General features: G+C 38.3%; 1 protein-coding gene across 1 annotated transcript in view; it reads right to left on the bottom strand.

Annotated features, from left to right (window-relative positions):
• The window catches only part of Tmc1 (transmembrane channel like 1), a 193,316-nt gene that overhangs the window by 15,289 nt on the left and 150,744 nt on the right, over positions 1-27,283 (bottom strand). Inside the window, exons 11-15 of the mRNA XM_052183581.1 lie at positions 27,040-27,234; positions 24,885-25,064; positions 24,592-24,753; positions 20,003-20,131; positions 3,070-3,137 (exon numbers count right to left, since the gene is read on the bottom strand). Of these exons, the coding sequence (XP_052039541.1) occupies positions 3,070-3,137; positions 20,003-20,131; positions 24,592-24,753; positions 24,885-25,064; positions 27,040-27,234 (734 nt within the window). The remainder of the gene's footprint in view (positions 1-3,069; positions 3,138-20,002; positions 20,132-24,591; positions 24,754-24,884; positions 25,065-27,039; positions 27,235-27,283) is intronic.

The following is a 27,283-nucleotide window of genomic DNA, read 5'->3' as shown; positions in this document are numbered from 1 at the left end:
TCTCACTGGCAAGCTCATCTATCCTGAGCCATCCCTTCACTGGTCTTAGAACTTATTTCTTTAGAATTCCACAAACTGAAAATTCAGAGCTGTATAGGCCCTTCCTGAGACTGCAGCACCAGACCACAGCTGCTGAGAAATCTAATCTCATAGACTGAATTATCACCAGAACTTTGACTTTTCTGTGGAGATAACCAGACCCAGCCTGTTTGCTGCTCTAAAAGAAAAAATATACATACATGTATTTCCTTCTATTTGTTCTGTTCCTTAGAGAGTCCTGACCTAATACAACAGGTACTCGATAGTTTCAAAATAAACACAAACATGAGGAGCCTATGACTTGAGAGGCATAACATAGAAAAAATAAGTCCGGGCATAATAACGCCTCAATCTTAATGCTCATCTCATCTTGGTCTCTGACTTAGAATCAGTTCATCCCACTAAGTCCCTTACCCAGACTTAATGACATCATCTGTCAGATAAAACATCAGTATACTGTCTTTGTTTTATAAAATGGCTTTCTTCTCCGATGACAGAAAGCAAAGGGAAGTGTCTTTTATTTTGTTCCCCTTATTGCTACAAAGCCATGCATATATTAGGTAAATTACTCAAACTTGCAAAACTGAAAGAAAAAAAGACAGGAGAAAGAAGACAGGACTAGATGGAAGGAACCCAATGGATCTGAAACCCTTGTCTCTCACATCACTGTTTAATGCCTGCTGTTCCTTCTATATTCTGTTTTAAAACTATTATGTGCTTTTCACATTTCATCATAATATTATAGAAATGTATGGTATTTAGTATTAAACTAAGTGTGCAAAAATAAGTTCTGTTGATCATTAAGTTAAACCATAATTAAGTTAAACAAATGTTTTCACTTTAATAACATGTGTATAAGTAATTATAATCTTCAACTCAAAGCAATAATTGAATGTCTCTAGTCACACACCAATAGAATGGAACATAAAAGTCCCTTTCATGTTTTGATTATTTTGATAGAAAATAGCTAACTTGGGCACTAGTTCCTCGTGTTTATGAAGTAACAGAATCACAGTGTGTATAGACCCTGTGCAGAAAGAATCTACTATTCTTACATATTCCCTCCTACAGTTTCCTACCATACTACTTCCCTAGACCATGAGGAACCTCTTGGAAGTTGGTCAAAAGTACTGACCTTGTGGTAAGTAATAGGATAATAGTTTGCCTCTGGGACTCAGGAGTGTGTGTTTCTTTGGAATATTCACAAAACATAAATCACTTCTTGAATTGTAAAGATCTAAAGTGTTCTGTTTCATTTGTGCACAGCCTAATTGACTCTCAGACAAAATTTTGTATGTAATTTAAAACCTAGACTTTCCTAAAATTATATACCCTTGTCCCTAAAGTCCTAATTAAATTCACCCTAAGAGATCCTGCCCAGTATAGAAGAATGAGCACAAAGTGCCAATGCAGATTTTAAGCATGCAGTTTTCTACCCACTAACAAACTGTAAAAAAAAAAAATGTATTTTCTCAGTATCGTAGTATGAATAATAGCAGACTAGTCACAAAATTACAAGCAAAATCAATCCAGGTGGCAATTACAATGGCTTTTCTGACAATAAAAGTGATTTCTAAGCCAATCTGTTGTGTTAGCCCAGAAAGGACACAAGAGACATTCATTGTAAGTCTACTCCTGAGCCCTCCCCAGTTCGGAGGCACTGGGAGCATTGTATGGATGCCACAGGTAGGAGGAACAGAGTCTATGTCACTTCAGTAGCTGTGCATCTCATTCCTGCTGTGCCAGATGCTTCCTCTCTGGGAGGTAAAGATCAGAAGCCATAGGAAATGCTTCCTCCCTCTTCTGCCTATCAGTGCTCACTGGTAGACAACTGTAGCATTCCTCCCTACATAAACCATAAAGGGTGTGTTCCACGCCTTAGTGACTGCTGGAGTCATATTTGCAAAAAGTAGAAAGTAAGGGAGGAAGCAGGAGTTACACTCTTAACCATATCTGACCTGACAACCAAGAAAATAAACTTTTTTATATTATTTGGACTAGTTCACCTATGGAGGCACAAATTTGACAGCTCCCATTGTCATGGAGATTAGGGGTGGGCCATATGTTACTGTTTTCATGTGTTCATGTTTTCAGAGGACTCCAGAGGAGGAGGAGGAGGGGGAGGAGGAGAAGGAGGAAGAGGAGGGAAAGGAGAAGAAAGAGGAGAAGGAGGGGGAGGAGGAGGAGAAAAGGAGAAGAAATGCTAACTAAAACTACCCTGGCATGTGTGGTAAGACAGCATTGCAGCTGGTAGCACAAAATACTACCTTCAGCACATCCCTAGGAAGAATATGTAGCTCTGCTGTAACTGCCTGTGGGCTGGGTGCTCTGCAGTGAGAGACAGATTCTAACACATCATCCTCAAATAAATCACATGCTGCAATTCAATTTTGAAAAACTCAAAACTGATTTTCACTCTATCAACTTATCATAACCTGTCAGAATTCATAGTGAAAATGCTTCCACTTAATAAAAAATATGACAAATGTTTCATATCAAAATAGAAATTCCCTTGTACAAACGGCTCTGTTCAACACATTACAAAATGAAGATCTTATTTTTAACTTGAACTATAAGCTGTTTGATTTGGTAAGGTTTTTTTTTAAGAATAGTTATCAAATATGCTTTTTGTATGTTTAGTAGTGACAAGAAATCTTTATCAGTTTTACCAAAGCAATGTACAACAACTTAGTTCATTCCTTACAGGAGATGGTGGGATTGGTTATTGATGAGTGATATTTTCCTATTGGATCATGGAGTGACAGAAGGAAAGAAGAGAATCTTCAACTCACCCCAGTATAAAGATCATAGACTACTAAATTTGACAGAGGAGAACTCTGCTGGTTGACTGATGATTTCAAATGTGGGGAGAAATTAAACTATCCACACCATCTATCAGTACCTCAGATCATAAAGAACTGGAACTCACAGAATGGGGGTATTGCTTGACTCATAACTGCAATTCCTTTTCTAAAATAATGACCTTGCAGACTTTTCCATAAATGCTCAAGTGCCCAACAGCTGACATACCAGATCATGCCTTGGTTGAAGATCAGAGCGAGGACGTTGCCACTGATGTCGAATTCTGTGTAAGAAGGCTAGAGAAAACACGTACACTGGGTTAGCATCTTGAACTAAGGCACCCAAATAAGTGGTTTCACATCAACATGCCTAGACCCACTGCTTCCCTTAACGACAGGAGCAGAATAGTCTCTAAAATACACAACCTTTTCAACATATGGAGACTCATGTTAAAAGCCAATCATAGGGCTGGTAAAATGGCTTAATGGCTATAGGTACTTGCTGCCAAGCAATGGCAACTTGCATTCAATCTCTTACTTTCTTTGACCTGGTGAGTCTACTTGTTGGAATTTATCTTAACAATGTTATCAGAAATGCTGATAATCTAATGAAGAATGATGAACCCATTTAAGTGGCGAATATTCAGTACATACAATATACTTGTACCACAAAATAATGTTCTTGATAACTTTGACCATTTTGGGGAGACTATTATATCAGTGAAAAATGTGCTTTCACACATGTCTATAAGATGTTAAATAAAAATATATTAGTCTAGTTAGTATTTTCACATATTATTTTAAGCAACGCTATATGGTTTCTTAAGAATATATAAGAAAGCCCTATAAACATTGAAAAAGGCCAGTAAGTCACCAGCAAATGGGAATGACACAGAACTTTTGTATATTTAACATTTTCAACAAAAACATGAATTAGCTTTACAATAAAGTAAATATAGCAAAAGAAATATAACAAAATACATAAAATACTAAACCAAATGCTAGGGTATCATATCATAAGCATTCTTGTCCAGCTTAGGAAAAAGCTGCTCTTGTAAAGGGACCACCAAAAGTAGTGCAGTAGGCATTTGTCCCAGGGCAGCCCTTCCACAAAGTCTTCCTGGTAACACCTCAGCCATCCTAGTAGGAAAGCTTCTACACTGATGGATTTCCTGTTAATTGGCATGGTCAATAAAACTGGTTCCTACTTACTTTTTGATAGATTAGCTCAGCATAGACAAGCAAATAAATTGAAAACACCAAGAAGACTGCGCAAGATAGAGATGGAAAGAGGTAGATTCTTAGGAATAGTTCAAATCTTACTCTTTCTAGCTCCAATAATAACTTCATCCCTCAACACACACATACATATACCTATATACACACATACACATGTGAGCACAAATACACAAATATAAATATGCACACATATCACATGCACATACATATAAACATACATTCATACATGCACATACATACATACATATACATACATACACATAAGCATACCACTTTGACCGAAGAGTATCTCATTGTTTTTATACCTAAGAACTTAAGAGGCAGATTTAAAATAAAGTGTAAAAGAAAAGAATACCAGCATGTATTATATACACATCTGGCATTACCAAAAAACTAACTTAAATGATGTGGGGATGTATGTAAGTAAACTAGTCTGATTTGAATGCCCAATAAACCTATGCTTTTCAGGGATTCTTCTGACAAGTCTTATGAATTCCAGACTCATTTATATCATTTCCTCCACACCCAAATACTATTTTTCCTTCATAACATAAAAATGTGGACAATCTACCTTGAAAAAGATCTAGGTCATAAACAGAAAACATGGCAAAAAAGGAATTAAGATGAAACATAATAAAAATATAGCCCTGTGTGTTTAATAAAGACAAAGAAGGACTAGGTAATTTTAATATTAACTCATTCAATGCAGTTGATACATGTAAAGTATTTAGCCTGCAAATGTTTTTCTTGGAATCACAATGGTCACAAGATACAAAACAGCCTAAAGTTTATATTCAAAAATCAATAATAGCAAGTGTTCTTCACTTCAAATGCTCATGAAATCAGAGATCTACCTCAACTGACATGCACAAAACCTCAGCTTTCTACCCTAGTTCCAACATAAAGCATGTATGGAAGTGCATGCCTGTAATCTGAGCATGTGGGAGGCGAAGCAGGAAGACTGGAACGGTCAAGGTCATTCTTGGGTCTATGCGCCAAGTCATAAGCTAACCTAGGATAGGTAAGATCTGATATAGAGAGATCAAAAATAAGAACGGGGCCTGCGGCCATATTCGCTGCCTGCTGGGGCAGAAGAGCATCACTAGGTACTGTAGCCCCCGAGCTTTAGATCTCTGAGGGTACAAACCGCCAGGGGTCTGCCTGCACTCAGGAACTGAGCACATAGGCGGTTCATCTGCCAGAATTCCGGGCAAGCGGCCTGCCTGGAGAGCAGCAGAGGGAGAGAATCCCTGTGGCCATTCACTGTCTGCCAGGGCAGAAAAGCGTCACTAGGTACTCTATCACCCCAAGCTTAAGATCTCTGGGGGTGCAAACCACCAGAGGTCTGCCTGTGCCCAGGACCTGAGCACATAGGTGGTTCATCTCCCAGCTGGTCGTGGGGCCTATGTCCTAAGCAGAGAACAGCAGAGGGAGCAACTCCCCATGGCCATCTTCATGGCCTGCCAGGGCAGAAAAACATCACTAGGTACTGTATTATCCTGAGCTTAAGATCTCTGGGGGCACAAATCTCCAGGGGTCTGCCTGTGCCCCAGGACCTGAGATCATAGGTGGTTTATCTGCAAGCTGGTCGGTCATGGGGCCTGTGTCCTACGTGAGAATCAGCAGATGGAGTGACCCCCCATACACACCATCTTTGATTCATAACAGAGCAGTCTGAGAACACCTGGTTCACCTTGACAACCCAAGTATAACATTTCTTGAGGTAAGTCTGAGCAGGGCTCCAAAGGCACAAAAGAGGAAGGCAGCATATCCGTAATCTGTGTCAGAGGAAACCCAGTCATCCAGTGTCACGGAAATAGCCTTAAAGGTCCACAGTAGGTTGAAGCACCAGCCAGTGACAATAAGACTAACACCAGTGAGAACTAGATGGCTAAAGGCAAGCGTAGGAATGTTACTAACAGAAACCAAGGCATTATGGCAGCATCTGAACCCAATTCTCTAACAATAGCAAGTCCTGGATACCCCAACACACCAGAAAAACAAGAGTTGGATTTAAAAGCACTGGTAAGGATGCTGTTAGAGGAACACATGAAAGACATAAATAAATCTCTTAAAGAAATTCAGGAGAAAAATGATCAAAAGCTAGAAGCCCTTACAAGGGAAAAACAAAAATCACTTAAATTCAGGACAGTATTGGTCAAAAGTTTGTAGCCAATAAGGAGGAAATGCAAAAATCACTTAAAGAAATACAGGAGAACTTTGATCAACAGGCAGAAGTCATGAAAGAGGAAACACAAAAATCTCTCAAAGAATTAGAGGAAAACACAAACAAGGAAATGACGAAACTGAGCAAAAACTTCCAGGATCTAAAAACAGAAGTAGAAACAACTAAAAAAGCACAAAGGGAGAAAATTTTGGAAATAGAAAGCCTTGGGAAGAAATCAGGGACCATAGATGCAAATATCAACAACAGAATACAAGAGATAGAAGAAATAATCTCAGATGCCAAAGATACCATAGAAACCATTGACTCAACAGTCAAAGAAAATGCAAAATGCAAAAAGCTTATAATCTAAAACATCCAAGAAATCCAGGACACAATGAGAAAGTCAAATCTAAGGATTATAGACATTGATGAGGGTGAAGATTTACAACTTAAAGGGCCAGCAAATATCTTCAACAAAATTATGGAAGAAAACTTCCCTAACACAAAGAGAGAGAGATGTCCATGAATATACAAAAAGTCTACAGAACTCAAAACAGACTGGACCAGAAGAGAACTATCTCCTGTCACATAATAATTAAAACCCCAAATGTACTAAACAAAGAGAGAATACTTAGGGCAGTAAGAGAAAAAGGGCAAGTAAAATATAAAGGAAGACCTATCAGAATTACACCAGACTTCTCACCAGAGACCATGAAAGCTAGAAGATCCTGGGCGGAGCTCATGCAGACTCTACGAGAGCACAAATGCCAGCCAAGACTACTATACCCATCGAAACTCTCAACCACTATAGATGGAGAAACCAAGATAGTCCATGACAAAACCAAATTTACACAATATCTTTCCACAAACCCAGCCCTACAAAGGATAATAGGGGGGAAACACCATTACAATGAGGGAAACTATACCCTGGAAAAAGCAGGATATTAAGCTTCTTTCATCAAACCCAAAAGAAGATAACCACACAAGTATAAAATTAACATCAAAAATGATAGGAAGCAATAACCACTACTCCTTATTTCTCTTAATATCAAGGGACTCAATTCCCCAATAAAAAGATATAGACTAACAGACTGGAAAAGGAAACAGGACCCTACATTTTGCTGCATACAGGAAACACACCTCAGTGTCAAAGACAAAAACTACCTTAGAGTAAAAGGCTGAAAAATAATTCTACAAGCAAATGGTCTCAGGAAACAAGCCGGAGTTGCCATTCTAATATCAGATAAAATTGACTTTCAGCCTAATGCCATCAAAAGAGACATGGAAGGTCACTTCTTGCTGGTCAAAGGAAAAATCCAACAAGAACAACTCTCAATCCTGAATATCTATGCTCCAAATACAAGGGCGCCCTCATTCATAAAAGAAACTACTAAAGCTCAAAGCACACATTGCACCTAACACAATAATTGTGGGTGACTTCAACACTCCACTCTCATCAATGGACCGATCAGGAAAACAGAAACTAAACATGGAGAAAGTTAAACTAAGTGAAGCTTTGGACCAATTGGATTTAACAGATATATATAGAACTTTTCATACCAAAGCAAAAGAATATACCTTTTTCTCAGCACCTCCTGGTACCTTCTCCAAAATCGATCATATAGTTGGTCACAAGACAGACCTTAAAAAATATAAGAAGATTGAAATAATCCCATGCCTCCTATCAGATCACTATAGAGTAAAAGTGGTCTTTAATAACAATAAAAACAACAGAAAGCCCACATACACATGGAAACTGAACAATACTCTACTCAATGATATCTTGGTCAAGGAAGAAATAAAGAAATCAAAGATTTTTTAGAATTTAATGAAAATGAAGGCACAACATACACAAATCTATGGGACACAATGAAAGCAGTTGTAAGAGGAAAACTCATATCTTTGAGTGCCTCCAAAAAGAAATTTGAGAGAGCATAACACTAGAAGATTAATGGAACAACTGAAAGCCCTGGAACAAAAAGAAGCTAATTCACCCAGGAGGAGGAGAAGACAGGAAATCATCAAACTCAGGGCTGAAATTAATCAAGTAGAAACCAAGAGAACCATACAAGGAATCATCAAAACCAGGAGCTGGTTCTTTGAAAAAGTCAATAAGATAGATAAACCCTTAGCCAGACTAACCAAAGGGCACAGAGAAAGTATCCAAATTAACAAAATTAGAAATGAAAAGGGAGATATTACAACAGAAACTGAGGAAATTCAAAAAATCATAAAATCCTACTACAAAAGCCTGTACTCAACACAACTGGAGAATCTGGAGGAAACAGACAATTTCTTAGACAGATACCAAATACCAAAATTAAACCAGGATCAACTAGATCATCTAAACAGACCCATAACCCCTAAAGAAATAGAAGAGGTCATAAATAGCCTTCCGATCAAAAAAAGCACAGGACCAGATGGTTTCAGTGCAGAATTCTACCAGACCTTCAAAGAAGACTTAACGCCAATACTCTTCACAGAAACAGCCAGAATACTACCCAACTTCTTCTACGAAGCCACAATTACGCTGGTACCAAAACCACACAAAGATCCAACTGAGAAAGAGAATTTTAGACCAAATTCCCTTATGAATATCGATGCAAAAATACTCAATAAAATTCTTGCCCATCAAATCCAAGAACATATCAAAACGATCACCCACCAAGATCAAGTAGGCTTCATCCCAGGGATGCAGGGATGGTTCAATATAAGGAAATCCATAAATGCTATCCACTACATAAACAAACTCAAAGAAAAAAACCACATGATCATTTCATTAGATGCTGAAAAAGCATTTGACAAAATTCAACGTCCTTTCATGCTAAAAGTCTTGGAAAGGACAGGAATTTAAGGCCCATAATCTAAACATAATAAAAGCAATATACAGCAAACTAGTAGCCAACATCAAACTAAATGGAGAGAAACTTGAAGCAATCCCACTAAAATCAGGGAGTAGACAAGTCTGCCCCCTCTCTCCATATTTTTTCAATATAGTTCTTGAAGTCCTAGCTAGAGCAATTAGACAACATAAGGAGGTCAAAGAGATACAAATTGGAAAGGAAGAAGTCAAACTATCACTATTTGCAGATGATATGATAGTATACTTAAGTGACCCAAAAAACTCTACTAGAGAACTCCTCCAGCTGATAAACAACTTCAGCAAAGTGGCTGGCTACAAAATCAATGCAAGCAAATCAGTAGCATTTATATACTCAAAGGATAAGCAGACTGAGAAAGAAATTAGGGAAATGACACCCTTCACAATAGCCACAAACAGCATAAAGTATCTTGGGGTGGCTCTAACCAAACAAGTGAAAGACCTATATGACAAGAACTTCAGATCTCTGAAGAAGGAAATCGAAGAAGATCTCAGAAAATGGAAAAATCTGCCATGCTCGTGGATTAGCAGGATTAATATAGTTAAAATGGCCATCTTGCCAAAAGGCAATCTACAGAGTCAATGCAATCCCCATCAAAATCCCAACCCAGTTCTTCATAGAGCTAGAAAGAGCAATTCTCAAATTCATCTGGAATAACAAAAAACCCAGGATAGCTAAAAACTATTCTCAATAGTAAAAGAACTTCAGGGGGATTCAGTATCTCAGACCTCAAACTTTACTACAGAGCAATAGTGATGAAAACTGCATAGTATTGGTACAATGTCAGGCAAGCCAGTCAATGGAATAGGATTGAAGACCCAGAAATGAACCCACACACCTATGGTCACTTGATCTTCGACAAAGGATCTGAAAGCATCCAGTGGAAAAAAGATAGTCTTTTCAACAAATGGTGCTGGTTCAATTGCAGGTCAGCATGCAGAAGAATGTGAATCGATCCATTCTTATCTCCTTGTACTAAGCTCAACTCCAAATGGATCAAGGACGTCCACATAAAACCTGACACACTGAAACTAATAGAAAAAAAAACTGGGGAAGACCCTTGAGGACATGGGCACAGGGGAAAAGTTCCTGAATAGAACACCAATAGCTTATGCTCTAAGATCAAGAATTGACAAATGGGACCTCATAAAACTACAAAGTTTCTGTAAGGCAAAGGACACTGTCAAAAGGACAAAATGTCAACCAACAGATTGGGAAAGGATCTTCACCAACCCTAAATCTGACAGAGGGCTAATATATAATATATACAAAGAACTCAAGAAGATAGAAATCAGAGAACCAAATAAGCCCTATAAAAAGTGGGGTACCGAGCTAAACAAAGAATTTTCCCATGAAGAACTTTGGAGGGCTGAGAAACACCTTAAGAAATGTTCAACATCATTAATCATTAGGGAAATGCAAATCAAAACAACTCTGAGATTTCACCTCACACCAGTCAGAATGGCTAAGATCAAAAACTCAGGAGACAGCAGATGCTGGCAAGGATGTGGAGAAAGAGGAACACTCCTCCACTGCTGGTGGGATTATAAGATGGTGCAACCACTTTGGAAATCAGTCTGGAGGTTCCTCAGAAAACTGGGCATGACAGTTCCGAAGGACCCTGCTACACCACTCCTGGGCATATACCTAGAGGATTCCCTGGCATGCAATAAAGACACATGATCCACTAAGTTCATAGCAGCCCTATTTGTAGTAGCCAGAAGCTGGAAAGAACCAACGGTGTCTGGTTTATAATGATAAACCAGAAGCAATGGATACAAAAAATATGGTATATTTACACAATAAAGTACTATCCAGCCATTAGAAACAATGAATTCATGAAATTCTTAGACAAATGGATGGAGCTGGAGAACATCATACTAAGTGAGGTAACCTAGTCTCAAAAGATCAATCATGGTATGCACTCACTGATAAGTGGATATTACCCTAGAAGCTTGGAATACCCAAGACATAATCCACATATTAAATGATGTTCAAAAAGAATGGAGGTGTGGCCCCTGGTTCTGGAAAGACTCAATGCAACAGTATAGGGGAATACCAGAACAGGGAAGTGGGAAGGAGGAGATGGAGGAACAGGGGGAGGGAAGAGGGCTTATGGGACTTGCGGGGAGTAGGGACCCAGAAAAGGGGAAATCATTTGAAATGTAAATAAAGAATACATCAAATAAAAAAAATATATTAAAAAAACTATTAAAAAAATAAGGATGGGAAGGAGGGAGGAAGGAAAGGAGGAAGAAGGGAGAAAGGGAGGGAGGAGGAAAGAAGAGAAAACTGGAAGGGGAGTGGAAGGGAGGAAGAAAGGAAGGAAGGGAGGGATGAAGGAAGAAAAGAGGGAGGGGAGGGAGGGAAGGAGGGAGAACTGGAGAGAAGAAGGGAAGCGAGGGAGAGAGGGAGGGAGGGACAGAGTTAGGGAGGGGAAGGAGGGACGAAGGTAGGAAGGAAGGAAGGAAGGAAGGAAGGAAGGAAGGAAGGAAGGAAGGAAGGAAGGAAGGAAGCAACAATTTCCTCCATTTGGACACTATGAGCTCTAGATCTCCCTGTCACAGGAGGGCTTTGTCCTGTCCTCTCTATGCTTTTTGCTCAGAACTTAATATTTTGCCCAGAGCCTGTGTGATCCCAGGACACATCTGAACAGTGCTCAGTTGGGTAGTCTGCACCATTAGTGACCTGAAAGAGCTTCTCCCCATCATTTCAAGAATCAGACTTTCAACTGTGGTCTCTTTTGGTATCAGGATTTAGCCAAGCGTGAGATATCTAACAAACTCAACCCTTCAGGTTCTCACTCTTTCACTCTCCCACAAGGTCACTTTGAATGAGACACTTGACACTTAACTTAGTTGACTGGAGAAGCAGAAAGAAGGGGCTGGAGTGTTGGCTCGGTGACCAAGAGCACTTGTGGCAAAAGGCTCAGTTCAGTCCCCAGCCCTTACATGGCAAGGCTCACAGTTCCCTGTAATTGCAGTTCCAAATGATGCAATACCTTCCAGTTTCTGAGGGTACTGACACACGTGTGGTGCACGGGCATATAGGTAGATACTCACACATTCATGTAAAATATAAAAAAATAAATCTTTTAAAACAAAGCACAAAGGACACCCTGGGAATGCCCTAGACTCTCCAAACACAGTGAAGGCAGGTAAAGGAATAAAGAGTTGGCTATCTAAACTAATGGAAAACAGGAAGAACGTCAGGGTGTCCTTTGGGCCCTGGAGTCTTTACATACAGACATCTAACTTGATTTGAGGAGGAAGCTTTGTCCCAGTGTTTTCTGACTACATGAGCTGGGTCAGTCACTCATCTCTTCAGCACCCAGTCTCTTCACAGATAAACTGATAAAATAAAATAAGTACACCAGGAATCAGCATGGTATAGTCCATAAACCCAATGTGATGGCCGTCTGCTTTTGTCTCGGATTTTTTTGTTGTTGTTAATTAGGACAGAGCCGCACCTCCCCCTTCATGCATTGTCTCTCACAGATTCAGATTAAAACAGAGCTTCCTGCCAGAAACTGGAAAGAACTCAGATGCCCCTCAAAGGAGGAATGGATACAGAAAATGTGGTATATTTACACAATGGAATACTACTCAGCAATTAGAAACAATGAATTCACAAAATTTTTAGGCAAATGGTTTGATCTGGAAAATATCATCCTAAGTGAGGTAACCCAGTCACAAAAGAATACACATGGAATGCAATCTCTGATAAGTGGATATTAATTAGCCCAGAAGCCCTGAATACCCAAGGCACAAATCGCATAACAAATGACTCCCATGAAGAAGTATGGAGAGGGTCCTGATCCTGGAAAGGATTGATCTCGCATTGGAGGGGAATATAAGGACAGAGAAAAAGGAGGGAGGTGATTGGAGAAGGGATGGAGAGAAGAAGGTTTATGGGACATATGGGGAGGGGGATCTGGGAAAGGGGAAATCATTTGGAATGTAAACAAAGAATATAGAAAATAAAAATATAAAAAAAAAAAAACAACACCCAGAGCTTCCTGGCTGAAGCGGAGAGTACAGCACTTGCAATGTCTAAAATATCACCCAACCGTTTCAGAAAATGGTCATCAATTCCTTAACTAGAAAATTTCTGGCATCCCTCTGCAACCTAAAATCTCATATTTATTGACATCTAAGCCCAGCTGTTTAAAAAACATTGCTTCTTTGTAAACACTTTAGAAATATAATCCACTGTATCACAGAGTAGATACACAACACCCCACTCTAAAAAAGACACATTTGTGAGAAGGCAAAATAGTTATGCAGATATGTGGATAACTCAGGAGTGCCTTTCTTTTGGAGGTAGGCTTTCTGAAAACATGAGATTATATTATATTTTAAGTATTAAAACAATTAAGAATGCTATGTTAAGTATCAAAACAATAACTCATCAAATATCAATTAATTTATAATATAATTGTTTAATTGCCTCTGAAGTAGGGGAAATGCATTAAAAAATAAATGCATGAGAAAGGGAGAAAACAGCATGTCTCCTTGAGACCTGAGATGAGGTATTGAGAATAGTGTAGGAAGTTTACCTGTGGCCATTCCCCACACCGACCCTGTGAGCAACAGAAGGACTCATTTGTATTTGGTCAGAAGAAGACCAAGGGAATGGAAAACATATTGTTTTACTTTGCAGACATGGCAGTGGGTTAGAATCAGGCATCTACCCAGGGAAAACATATGGTTGACTGGGCAAACACCCCAGGGAAAACCATTGTGTGCCTGTAAATTGAGTTATCTGGAACAGAATGCCACCATACAGATGTTACAAAATGTAATTCAAGATCTCAGAGTCAATATACTCTGCCTTTGCAATGACCTTCCTGACCATTTTCACACAATTTCCAATTCCTACAGCTGAACAACTCCACTCTGTGCTGCAGACAAGTCTGGGTTGTGGATCCAGGGCAGCATGGTCTACAAACTGGGGTGAGCAGATCAGCTGACCTGCTGGTAAGAAAAGTTAATATCTGGGCCCTGCTCCAGAGCTATTAAATAGAACTACTATATTCTCCTAGGTCCTGTGTGGACTCTGATCTATGACTAAATTTGAGCAGCATGGATTTAGAATAAGCTTGGGCTTCAACTCCCACAATTCAACCCCTGAGGCTTTGTCCTTCAGCCTAGCTGAAAAGCAGGATCATGCTACCTTCAGATTGACTCTATCCACACACTAGGGTGCAACATCAAATGAACTCTGTTCACTAATTCTTGCTCCATCAAGGTACACCCAAGCCTTCTTACTGCCTCTGCATCATGCTGTCCTCCTCATGGCAATTTCAGACATCCTTGTATCTACCTAGGAAGAATCTTTTATCTTCTCTCCTCCACCCATTTGTGTTTGGTCCATTCTATTGAATATGTCTAATCCAGGTAGCACTTATAGTTTTAAAAGCCATAGACAGCCTTCAGTCTTTCCAGAGTCTTTAAATACCATGGGTTACAGAGAAAGTTGAACATGGTGGAAATCCAGTGAAGGGTTTGAAATAAAATAGACAGAGATTTTAGTTTTAACTTCATCTGGCTGTATGTCATCAATTTAACAGTCTTAAAGCCTTTATTTGGAGTTTATTATGGAATAGAAATAAAAGTTCCTTCACAGCATCAACAATTTATTTACTTTGAATGAGGAAGTAATTTACAAGTGTAAATTATCTGTATTACTTCAGATATGTAGTAAATTCTGTATAAAAATAGACTGTTATGGAAGGCCAAATGACAGAACTCCACTCAGATAGTCTATCATACATGCTTATGGAAAACCTTGAGCCTCTCCATCAGATCTCAAGGAAATCTCTCGTGGTTTCAATTGTTATTAATACAGAAAAGAGCTCCTTTAAAATACAAGTATAAAGATGGTTGTGAATTTGTTCACACATGCCAGCATTCAATTCTACATCTTTTGAGCTCTCTTGACTCAGTTTGTTGATAAACACCAAGCTTATTATCAGTGTAAATTAAATGCTAGCTAAAGATATTTTCATTGAATTGTTGAACAACAACAAAAACAAAATAAAAGAGAATTTTAGAAGAGAAAAAATACCTTTATCTGACCAAGCAAATCAACTTAGGTAAATTCATTATAAAGAATAAACTTGTGGCTACCATAATGGTATGGCTAATGATATCTATATTAATATAATTAAATATTAGAAGTTATTTTAATAAAATAACTTATTCTCTCCTCCACTGCTGGTGGGGTTGCAAATCGGTACAACCACTCTGGAAATCAGTCTGGCGGTTCCTCTGAAAACTGGGCACCTCACTTCCAGAAGATCCTGCTATACCACTCCTGGGCATATACCCAGAGGATTCCCCACCATGTAATAAGGATACATGCTCTACTATGTTCATAGCAGCCCTATTTATAATTGCCAGATGCTGGAAAGAACCCAGGTATACCTCAACAGAAGAGTGGATGCAAAAAATGTGGTATATCTACACAATGGAGTACTATTCAGCCATTAGAAACAATGAATTCATGAAATTCTTAGGCAAATGGATGGAGCTAGAGAACATCATACTAAGTGAGGTAACCCAGACTCAAAGGTGAATCATGGTATGCACTCACTAATAAGTAGATATTAACCTAGAAAACTGGAATACCCAAAACATAATCCACGCATCGAATGAGGTACAAGAAGAAAGGAGGAGTGGCCCCTGGTTCTGGAAAGACTCAGTGAAGCAGTATTCGGCAAAACCAGAACGGGGAAGTGGGAAGGGGTGGGTGGGAGGACAGGGGAAGAGAAGGGGGTTTACGGGACTTTCGGGGAGTGGGGGTCTAGAAAAGGGGAAATCATTTGAAATGTAAATAAATTATATCGAATAAAAAAATTAAAAAAAATAAAAAATAAATAAAATAACTTATTATCATGGAAGTTATTTTAATAAAATATAGTTCAAGTGACAACAAGTAAACTACTATAAAGTATTCTAAATCCTTCTGTAGAGTATCACAAAACAATTTAAAAGAATAAAAATATGTGATTAGTGGAAAAATTGATGAAAGTAAAAATCATTATAATAAAAATGATAGACTCATGAAAATAGGGTTTGGATGGTTTTCATCATGTGTGGAATGGAAGGGGTGCTAAAATGGATAAGATATTAAAATCTGGACAATCAGCAGTATTAAGTGGGGAAATGGGTAAGAATAAGCAAGCTGTGACTATGATAAAGATATATTATATGCTTGTTGTAATATATGCTACATTTAAATATCATGGAAAATTACATTGTTTTGTATAATTAATCTATGATAATAAAAATAGATGAATTTATGATCTAGAGGACTAAGGTGGTCATTTGGTGGTAGAGCACAAGTTAGCATGACCAAGGCCTTGTGCTCAGTCCCCAGCTCTCAAAGAAATTACATGTCATAGTCTAGCAGTTAGTAACATGAAGATGTGGTAACACAGCCAGTGAGGTTACCAAAATAGACACATAGATTATGTATCCCTATATGAACGCACATGAATATATACATACACAAATATACTTATTGAATATATAATGGGATATATAAATACATAATATTTGTACACATATAAATAAGATTTACTTCAGATCATTTATATTGCCTCACTAGGATTATCTGTATTTATTTATTTTTATTATATTATTTATTTATTTTACATCCCAACTATGGTTTCCCCTTTACTCTTCTCCCACTTATTTCCTCCAAGCCTCCCCTCCCTCTGTATCCATTCTTCCTGTTTTTATTTTTATATATTTATTTTATTTTATTTTATTTTATTTTATTTTATTTTATTTTATTTTATTTTATTGAGACAGGGCCTCACTATGTAAATCAGAGAGGACCCCAACTCACAAAGATATGCTTGCTTTTGTCTCCTGAGTGCAGCAATTAAAGACATGTGCCACCACATCCAACTATGATTTTTTTTATATTTAACTTGATTACATTTTCTAATTTTTCTACAATAATCTCACTATAGTTTTGGAATTCCAAGAAGTAAAGAAAAAATATATTGTGACAGAAATGGTCCCGTTTCCTCTCAGTTCCCGAAGATTCTTGGGAATCTCTCCTTACCTCATCTCAAATTTTCCTTCCATTCATGGCAAGTGAATTACAGAACAAATTGTCAATTAGCAAACCTGAAGCAAGAGCAGAGAAACACTGTACACTTCACCTCTGGGACCCTGTCTCATTTGTCCCTTCTGGGGAATGTCTTCCTCATCTCTTGAAATCCTACTCAACCTTCAAGATCAACTCAGATGCCTCCTCTTCCACAAGGTCTTTGTATTCTCTCTCTCTCTCTCTCTCTCTCTCTCTCTCTCTCTCTCTCTCTCTCTCTCTCTCTCTCTCTCCCTCCCTCCCTCCCTCCCTCCCTCCTTCCCTCTCTCTCTCCCTCTCTCCTTTTCTATCTTTCTCATTTCCTGTATACACACACACATACACTTCAAAGACCCAGAACAATTACTCTGTCCTTGTCATTTATGTTGGCTGTGTATTCTTCTTGATTCTCAGAGCTTGCACAATGGAAAATTGAGCAGTGAATATTCTAACAGTAGACAGGGGCATTTCTACACTTAAGGCTATTTTTCCCATTTGGAAATACAAGTCTAATATGATCAGGCTTCCTAACATGTCAACAAAGATATATTATGCAGAAGATCCCAGTTTTAAAAGTATTAGATCATTTAAAAAAATTTAAACACTGGGCAGAGAAATTAAAATCAAGGCTTCAGGTTGAAGTTGCATCCTCTCTGTGGACTTAAGCTTCCTCCTTACTATGTCCCTCAGCACCTTGAATAGATTTGACCAAAGTAGCCAGCCCCAGCCGGCTGGCTTCCAAGGAAATTAGTCAGCCAGTTGGCAGGATGATGTGATCCCCCCCAAAACAATATGTCATCCAACATTAACATTTTATAACTTGTTTTGATGCTATGCTTTCCCTTCAAAGAACCTTCCAAAGGTAATAGGAGAGAAAATTCTTTATGACTTAAAAACAGAAACTTGTTTCCTGTGCTTTGTACTAACCCAAGAGCTCTGTCAGCACACCATAAATAATAAATTTTAGTCATTTAATTACAGCTTTTATGCATCCAGGTCATGTTATATTGACTTCATATCCACAGTCAACTTTTCTACCACTTAAGAAGAAGGCATCAAAGGATAAAAATCAAACAAAAGAGAAGCCATGATCTAAGAAAAAGATGGCAATTTTTATGTCTGCCTTGGAAGAGCTGAATCAGGCACGGAAAACAGAAATGATTCCAAGCCAGAAGAATACCTCATAGCAAGCAATAGGAGAGCTATACAGGGCATCCGGGAGCTGCTGCATTACCTCATGGCCATGTACCAGAGAACATTACCTAACTGCTTTTGCCTTATCCAAGGGGGCACCTTAAGTGAGGGTGACAGAGATGATGTAATAAAAAGCACTTTCAGAAAGTCAGATAGAGAATACCTCTTCACTGATAGGGAGAGACTCATTGCTGACTTAGAACACAGAATCAGATCAATTGCCTAAAGAGAGACAAGAGTTCTTCAAGCTAGCACGAATGTCCTGATGGTATCAGGATGTGGAGGTACAAGTTCAACTGCACAGTCAGAAGAGAACACTTGCTATGTGACAAGCCTGGTTCAAATAACAGACATTTGTTTATTTGTTTTGTGTTTTAATGTGGTGGTGATGTTTCATGAATGCTTCATTGTAAGAGGAGACAGGTAATAGCAGTTTGAAAAGAAATGGCAAGTATTTGTGCATCTTATACATAAAACAAAACTGTATGTTACAATAGCATGTGATGGGCGATGTTAGACTGGTGACTAGAGAAGAACTCTGTGGAGGTGACATACTAAAGTAATACCTAATGACAAGCAGGAATTGGCCATGTCCACTTCTAGGATAACAGCATTCCTTGGAAGGAGAAATAGTAAGTGCAAATAAAATGACTTGAAAATGTCTTTAAAAGTCCACATTGGAGGAAATTAGAATATAGCAACTAGACTGAGGTAGAAAGAAAAGAAACAAACTTTCAGGTACTGAGAGCCTTTAAACGGTATCTGGGGCACATTCATAGTGCACACAAAGACATTGGGGACTTTAAACACGGGGTACCATCGGTTCTTCAATTCCCATTTTGAAGGACTAACTGAAACCAATTTTATTTGCACAAATGAACAGTGAAGGTCTATTGGCAGGTTTAGACCAAAGAACCATGTATGCTTGCTCTGTCCCTTTCCTTACGTTTGAGAGAGACTTTAACTTAGGCTTAAAGGAAAAGCTGATAATAAAGTCAATACCAGAGAAACCTCTCCTCAGCTATTGTTTCAGAAAGCTAGACTGGCCACTGGTCTCTGTTTAGTAAAGCCCTGTCAGCAAACTGGGTCTTCCTTGAAATCTCCAGTCTCCTGCTGTTGCCTCTGCCAGGCTCTTATGAGCCTGTGAGCCTCATAAAGCAAACATATTCACTGAGTCCTTTCAGGCTCTCATGCACCACATAGCAACTGGTGCATGGTAATTACCTAGTCCCACAGCAAAATTCACAGGGAGATACAAAGTATACAGTTTATAGAGATCTTGGATCAGCACAAACTAGCTTCATGGGAAGGGAACTGTCTGTAGAGCCAAGATTTCCTTCAACGATTTAACTGACAATCCGAGATCCATTATCATAAAGAGCCTGAGCTAATTTTAATTCAGTATTGGAAAATGTGATGCTCAAGTCTGGGCTCTTCTGAGTTATAACTGTACTGATGGCATCTCACAAGGTAACCTCACTCATGTAACTCGGAGGCATCCTGCCACTTGTAGATGTATCAACAATGAACAACAGACGACAAAAATCTAGCACAGGAAGAGTCAGTACCATACTTACATATCCATATTCTAAATCCCAGCACCAGCAGTAATTGCAGAACCTCACGAAGCATGCTCTGAGGAAGTCACCAATGAGGATCGTGACATAAGTGGTCAGGACATCAGAAACAGTTAGACGCACAAATTCCTGGTAGGATACAATCTTTATTAGTGCACACATTCCTGTCTTCAGATTACCTTAATATTGGTATCAAAACTGTCGTGTTTCTGTCACTGGCTGGAAAACTACAGCTAATGATAAAAGAAAAAAAGAAAACATATCTAGTAATTGAAAAATAACTTCCTCGAATTGTTACGCTCAAACTGTCTCCATCCTTGAATCACTATACTGGCATCTTCTTTTGAGTCTAAGAGCACATAGAAATATACTGGCCATGAAGAAATTTTAGATTTGTACCTGGGATTGAATTGTATGTTTTTAACATGTAAATTGTGTGGTAAGCAGAGTATACTTCAATGATGTTCTTTTATAAACTCTTGTATTAGTTTCCTTACTTGTTAGCCAAACTGATTACCAGAAAGTATGTAAGAGAGTAGGGTTTCCCTTTGGTTTACAGTTGAGGAGGATATGGCCCATTAACCAAGCTAGTATGATAGCATAAATGTGAGGTAGCTAATCACATTACCAACACTATTAGCAAGTAAAGACTGGACAGCAGTAGGGTTGAGGCTAATGCGTCCCCAGAATTCCCAACAGTTAACCACTTACTCCAGCATGGTTCTAATTGCTAAATATTCTACCACCTTTCAAAACAGCACCACCAGCTTACAACCAAGTTTTCAAACACATTAGCCTATAGAGGATACTTCACATTCAAACCACAACAGTGATCTTTTAACAATGTTTTGAAAATGAGTTATTAAGAATCTATAGAACAAGATATGTAGGATGAATGTAATTTCAACAAATTACTTCATGTAATATGGATATATGTGTATATGAGTATATATAATATGTATACTTGTATAAAAATAAAAGTTCTAGAAAAATCAAGTCATTTTTTGGTGTGGGTTTGAATTTAAATATGAAGTATATGCTTTATGAGATGGACAGGAGAGTCATTATTACCTCATAGAAACATAAGACATTAGATATTAATAAAAAGTGGCAATTACAAAGTTTCCCCACCACGGTTCATTCCTGCTGTACCTTTTCTGTTTCTCTCCAACAATTTGTGCCTTGAAGACTAAAGACACTGAATATATGAAGTTATAGTTTTGCAGTTCTGCTGCTCAAGGATGGGAATTTGGTTCAGTTGAAAGAGTGATCAGCTAGGATATCCAGAACACTGGGCTTAACCCCCAGCACTGTGTAAATCAACTGGGGTGGAATCGGTGACTCTAGCACTCAGGAGATAGATTCAGGAAGATCTGGAGTTCAAGGTCAGCCTCAGCTACACAATAAATTCAAATCTAGCCTAAGGTCTGTGAGACCCTGTCTCAAGGAAAAAATATGACAAAGTACTATTAGTCCGTATGAAGTCCTTGATTTGACCTTCATCGATCTACATGGTTTCCTCTCTAAAATAATAAGTGCATTGTCTCATAGAGTAAGTAAGCATTTGACAATCAGTTATCAGGGAATTTCCAGCCACATGCTTCAGACCTAGGCATTCCAAACTCCCAGCCTTGTAAGCCACTGTTACCTTCTTTGCCATGTTGGAGTACCATCTGAAATCTTAATAACTAACATTTGGTTTAAAATATAAATTAAATATATACCTCAATTCCCTTAGGTACAAGTTAACTATAATGTAAATCAAATAAAAGCAAAAGATTATTGAAAACTTAATGCGTATTTTTAAATTATTCTAGCATTAATGCCCATGCAAAGCAACATCCATGACAAATGACTGTAAGCAGAAGGTCATTTTGACCTCAAAGCAGAGGAATAAACAAACAAACAAAAAAATAAAAAGGAGAGAGAGCCTTTGCCCGTAGGTGTTTTCAAACTAGGACAAGTGGTTCCCCATCCTTGCAGAGGGTGGGGGTTGGGGCAGGAGATCCCTGCGTACAGCTCTCTGTATTATTCTTGCATTACTCTTCTTTGTTTGTTTGTTTTTTGTTTGTTTTTCAGTCCCAATGGCCTTCTTTCAGACCATCAAACTCCTTCCTCTTTCAGGGCACTCAACCCTGCATACAGTCTTCATCTAGTAACCTCACCTAATTTACTTCCTGTCTCAGTCTGTACCAACAGATAGCCATTATTGGAGCATGACTGGGGCAAGCCTCCTTTGCTTGGTGCACACAAAGAAGTGCTATAAAAAGCACCCAGTTCCATTCATGTTATCTTTGCCTCATTGCCAATGTACATTTGAAATCTTTTTATAATTATATTGTTAATGGCCTTGCCTCTTTCTGTAAAAAATAGGTCGTAATTTTCACAAAACTGTGATCCATATTTTAACCCATTTATACCTCTAGTATCCAACAATGCTGGGTACATGTTATCTATCCATTAAGTAAATATGGAGTGAATGAATGAGTGCTAGTAACTCCTAGCTGTTCTGGACTGTGACCTTTCTTCTTTTACATTCTCATTCTCCCTTTTGCTCCCTGGTCAATGTTAAAACCAGATGGTAGGTTAAAACCTACCATGAACTAGAGGTAGATTGGAAGAATTTTGTTTTTCTATGTCCAATCTGAATTTTAGTCTTTATCCTTTCCCAAGGTGTAACATTTACATAGAATTCCTAGGGAGGATCTGAATATAGCATTGTGAACTCTAAGTATCTATTCACAGATTGGGGAATAGACACAAGGCTATCAAGAAAAGAGAACCCTAAAATAGTTGCTCAGCCACCTCAGGAACATCATCCAAGCTCCATTCCAGTCACACTGGACAAAGCCCCCTGAAGAGCTTCTCACACTTCACAACTTTAGTCCTGGGCATTTACCTGAGATGTCTGGATAGCTTAGGTCTGTAAACCAAAAACAACCAACAGCTCAAGGAAGAAAAATGCATAATAATAGTATAAAGTGATACATACACTGGACATCAAAGGAAGAAGCCTTAGCTTCTTATTTTTCTTTAAAACACAATGTCAGCAATAGCTTCGCATGCCTACTTGGCCCACAATTAAGGTTCTGTTGTCTATCTTTCAAATATCAGTAAAGGTAATAATTACTATTTGAGAAACACTGCAGAGATGAAAGGAAATCCAATTTGTTGGAAGGTTTCATTATTTGTTTGTTGTTTGTTTGCTTGGGTTGGTTTGATTCTTATTGTTGTTTGTAGAACCAAGAGAGCTTTGAGTGCCACAGTATCATGAAAGAGGACAAAGTGACAGGTATTCATGAAAAGGGGGAGCAAACATCTGGAATAATCCCATGGAACCATGAGCTTTAAGGGTACATCTTCATAATTATGTAAACTACCTTTACTACTTTATCACTTAAGTAAAAATGGCTAAAGAGTTGGCATGTTTCCAGACGCAGTGATGGAGATATGGATACCATGAGGCTCAGTACTTACCAGCACTCATAGCTGTTGTGTCCATGTTGTCTTCACTCTCCCAAATCCCATGCACCTAGTCAACAGCTTATAGCTCCCCTTCCTTCTGTCTTTTTTCCCCTTCAAATGGGTATCAAAGACTTATGGGAGACAGAACAGCCAAATTCTAGTGTTGTATATATGTTACTTAACTTTCCCTCCTATAACTGGAATCACGGTTGGCTTAATTGTAGCCTCATGGACATCAGAGTGAAAATGCTGATGCCTTTTGAGTTCTCATTTGCTTATATTGCATTACTTCCGTAAAACTTGTGCTAATATATTGATTTTCTTATCCTACAGAAAATACTACTTAAAAATCTGTTCAAATAATTCACAAAGACTGAATAACTGATACAGCTGAACTGCTATCTTCTAGTAACACTAAAATATACTTAAACTTTACTTTATTTGATAAACTAAGATTGAATGCACATTAAGCATGTTTTCTCCAATGATATAAAATTATTAGCTTCACAAAGCATAAAAAGAATCTGTACAGAAGAGGGAGAGCTGAACCAGCATCTCTGGTTGGTTTTGCTCAGTTTTTAATTTCCTTTATTGGACAGTAAGCATTGAGATCTTATTTCTTTTATCTAGTAAGATATCACTAGTCTTAGGCTAGGGTCACTTGCATAACCATTATAAAAACAAATAACTTAAAATAGCATTTCCTTTAAGGCTTAAGGACAAATTATTAGGTGAAAATTGATATCATAAAACAACTAGAATATTATACTCAAAGAGCACTTTTTTTTTATAAAAACAATACTAAATAGAATTCCACATGAATGCCATTTGAGTCTGTATCTAAATTTGGGTGCTTTGTTAGAATATAATAGGAGGCATGGTTCTTTTCACACGATTGTAAGCTATCCTTTTATGCACAGCTATAAAAGGCTGTAAAAAGAGAAAGTATTTATATCAGTCTCCCTGAGCTAATACATTTGAAATTCAGAGCCAGCAAATGCTAAATACTCAATAAACAGCTCCCATTTTTATTAATAAATAATAAACAAACAGCCTTAGAATTTTGGAAGAAATATTCAGCCCATTGGTCTACTAAGGACTTATACTTCTCCTTATAATGTTACCTGCCCCACCATTGTTTCCCAGCAGGGACCTCGAGGTACATCTGCAGGATGAACAAAAAAGGGTGGTCCTGTGGTATTCCCAGAGAGAGATTCATTGTAAGCCTTAATCATGTTGGCCTCCCACAGGGTAATATTGGCCTTCACAAGCTTCTCCTCTTCAATCTAGAAATCAAAAAAAAAAAAAAAAAGTGGAAAGGAAAATAACACAGCACCATTTCAAAGGCAATTCTGGAAATCTACTGACTGGGAAACTGGCACACTGATGGGAAGGACAATCAAGACCCTAGACTCACCTTGTTGTTAATCTCATCCATCAAGGCAAGAATGAACACATATAAATTGCCTAGAAGAAGAGCAAAAATACGCCCCAGGAGCCACTTCAGAGCAATGAGAGGATGGTAATCTTCCAGTTCAGCAAATAAGTCAAACAGTGTGGGACAGAACATCCCCAGGAGGGACATAACCATGTTCATCTACAAGGAGACACAGTTGGAAAGATTTTCAGAGAGCTCCCTTTAATATTTTATAAAACTAAAGGTTATGCAATACATTCTTAATATTTGGTCTCTATTAAACAAAGGCAATATCCAACTCATATTCACAGGCTATGAATTCATAGGCATATGAGTTTGTGTGTTTGCCCATAATAATGCTAGTGTGCAAGTTTTATCACTCTTCCCAAAGAACACACTGTTCTATGTGGCTACTCATTCTAATATGCTGATGTATGGCACTTTGGAAATAATCTGTTTGACAATGAAGTAAAGAGAAAGAAAAGACTGAAAGCAACTCTTGCGACCTGTTCTCTAAATACCAGGCCCTAACTCTCAGCATTTAACATTTGCTTATTTCTCCCTGTACACTCCATATTTTGAGTGATTAGAACTACCAGAATATATATAGAAAACAGTTGCTATTTTTCCAAGTTTTAGTAAGAGTGCCTTATTAGGATGATCAAGAAGATATACAGCTCAGGATGATATAATATAAAACAGCATGAAATATTTCCATCTGAACCTAAAAATGTAGCATATTTTGTGCAACTATGTGCAAAGACAATTTAACATTTGTATGGGGTTATGTTTGAGTTCCCATTATTATTTTCATTTGTATATAGATATCACAGTTCCTCTAAAACAGATATTAAACTAGTTCTTACAAAGACTAATTCTTTTCTGTATATTGAGCTAAGCTGGCCTAGAATTCACTGTGCCCAGATGGCTTCAAACTCACCAAACCTCGATCTCAGCCTCCCGAGTAAAGGGATGAAAGTGAATGAGAAGCAACTATTCGTCATTTGGTGCACTTCATTTATACTGAATTATGACCATTGTGCCATGGGCCAAAGCAGACTGAACATTTCACTCACACTAGCTATTAACATTATGTCAGTATTTTGAAAACAAATATGGCAAATGTTTTATGCTGTTTTTTTAAGGGGGAAATCTCTCTGCCACTTTAGAGGTTTACATGGAACAACTGGGATACTGTTATCTCTAAATGTTTTGTTCCTCTCTGCTGTTACCACTTCTTAAGTTTCTATACTGTTTTGATGTAGAAGCATTTTTATATTTCAACTATCACTTGCCAGTCAGGATGTTTCTAAGAAACTGTACATTTATGAAGAGTCATCTCCAAATTCTTCCATCTACAAAGCTTTGCAAAATTTCCATTTGGAAAACCTAAGTATCTCATGGCATAAATCTGTACAGGCTTTGAAAATGCCCAAGTTCAAATTAATATCATGTGATACACAGAAATGTTTTATGAAAGTGACCAGGCTCTAGCAACAACTCAGGATGATTTGAGTCTCTAATTCTAAATATGTACTGTAATTACCTCTCTCCTACACACTAATTGAAAAGATTCTCTGTGGCCAAAACTGGCTAAGAGCTAGCCTTCCTCATTTGAATAGCTGAGGGTCAAAGGCTTTGGTAAGAAAGAGACTAAGATATGCCATTAGAATTCATGTGAAAAGCCTAGAAACACAAAATCAGGCAGGCAGTATGATGCTTCTTTTGAGATAGGTATAGGAACGGTAGACAAGGGAATCAGGGCCTAGCATTTCCGTTGTAGAAGTGACATCTTTGGAGGAAGCCATGTTGGGTTATAGAAAGAGCCTTAGATTTGAAATCAAACTTTCAAGTTGTCACTCTGGTTTGCCTAACTTTGCCTGCCACACAGTCTACTATGATCTATCCTTCTCTCTGTAAAATATTCTTTTCTCTTTTGCCATTCTAACTTCCCATCTTCTCTGACATCAAAAATCCAACAGCACAACAGAAATGACTGCACTGCAGTGGAAAATGTTCAGTGTGGAGGTGAGCCAGGGGCCAGGAACAGGGAGTAGGCAGAGAGCATCCTGGTCTCACACTCAGCTACAGAAGCACAACCCACAAAACATCAAGTCTCAGTTTCTAGGCACATCAAAAGCACGCAGAGACGAACTTCATTTTTTTCCCACCACCCAAGGGTGTCAGGATCTTGCTGGGCAAATTCCTGGGATCGCTTCACAGCCCAAAAGATGAGGTATCCACTTGCACCAAGTGTTAGGAACACGAAGAAGTTAGCAAGAAACCTCAGGAATCTGATGAGGTGGATGTTCTCCTCCACCTGGGCTGCTCGCTCCTCTATGATGGCTTCCTGCAGCCAAAGGCAGAATGGGAGAAAAACACAGCTGTGAGAAGGATCA

Source organism: Apodemus sylvaticus, chromosome 1, assembly GCF_947179515.1.
Source record: "Apodemus sylvaticus chromosome 1, mApoSyl1.1, whole genome shotgun sequence".
NCBI classification, from domain to species: domain Eukaryota; kingdom Metazoa; phylum Chordata; class Mammalia; order Rodentia; family Muridae; genus Apodemus; species Apodemus sylvaticus.
This window is presented reverse-complemented; position numbering and strand designations above follow the sequence as displayed.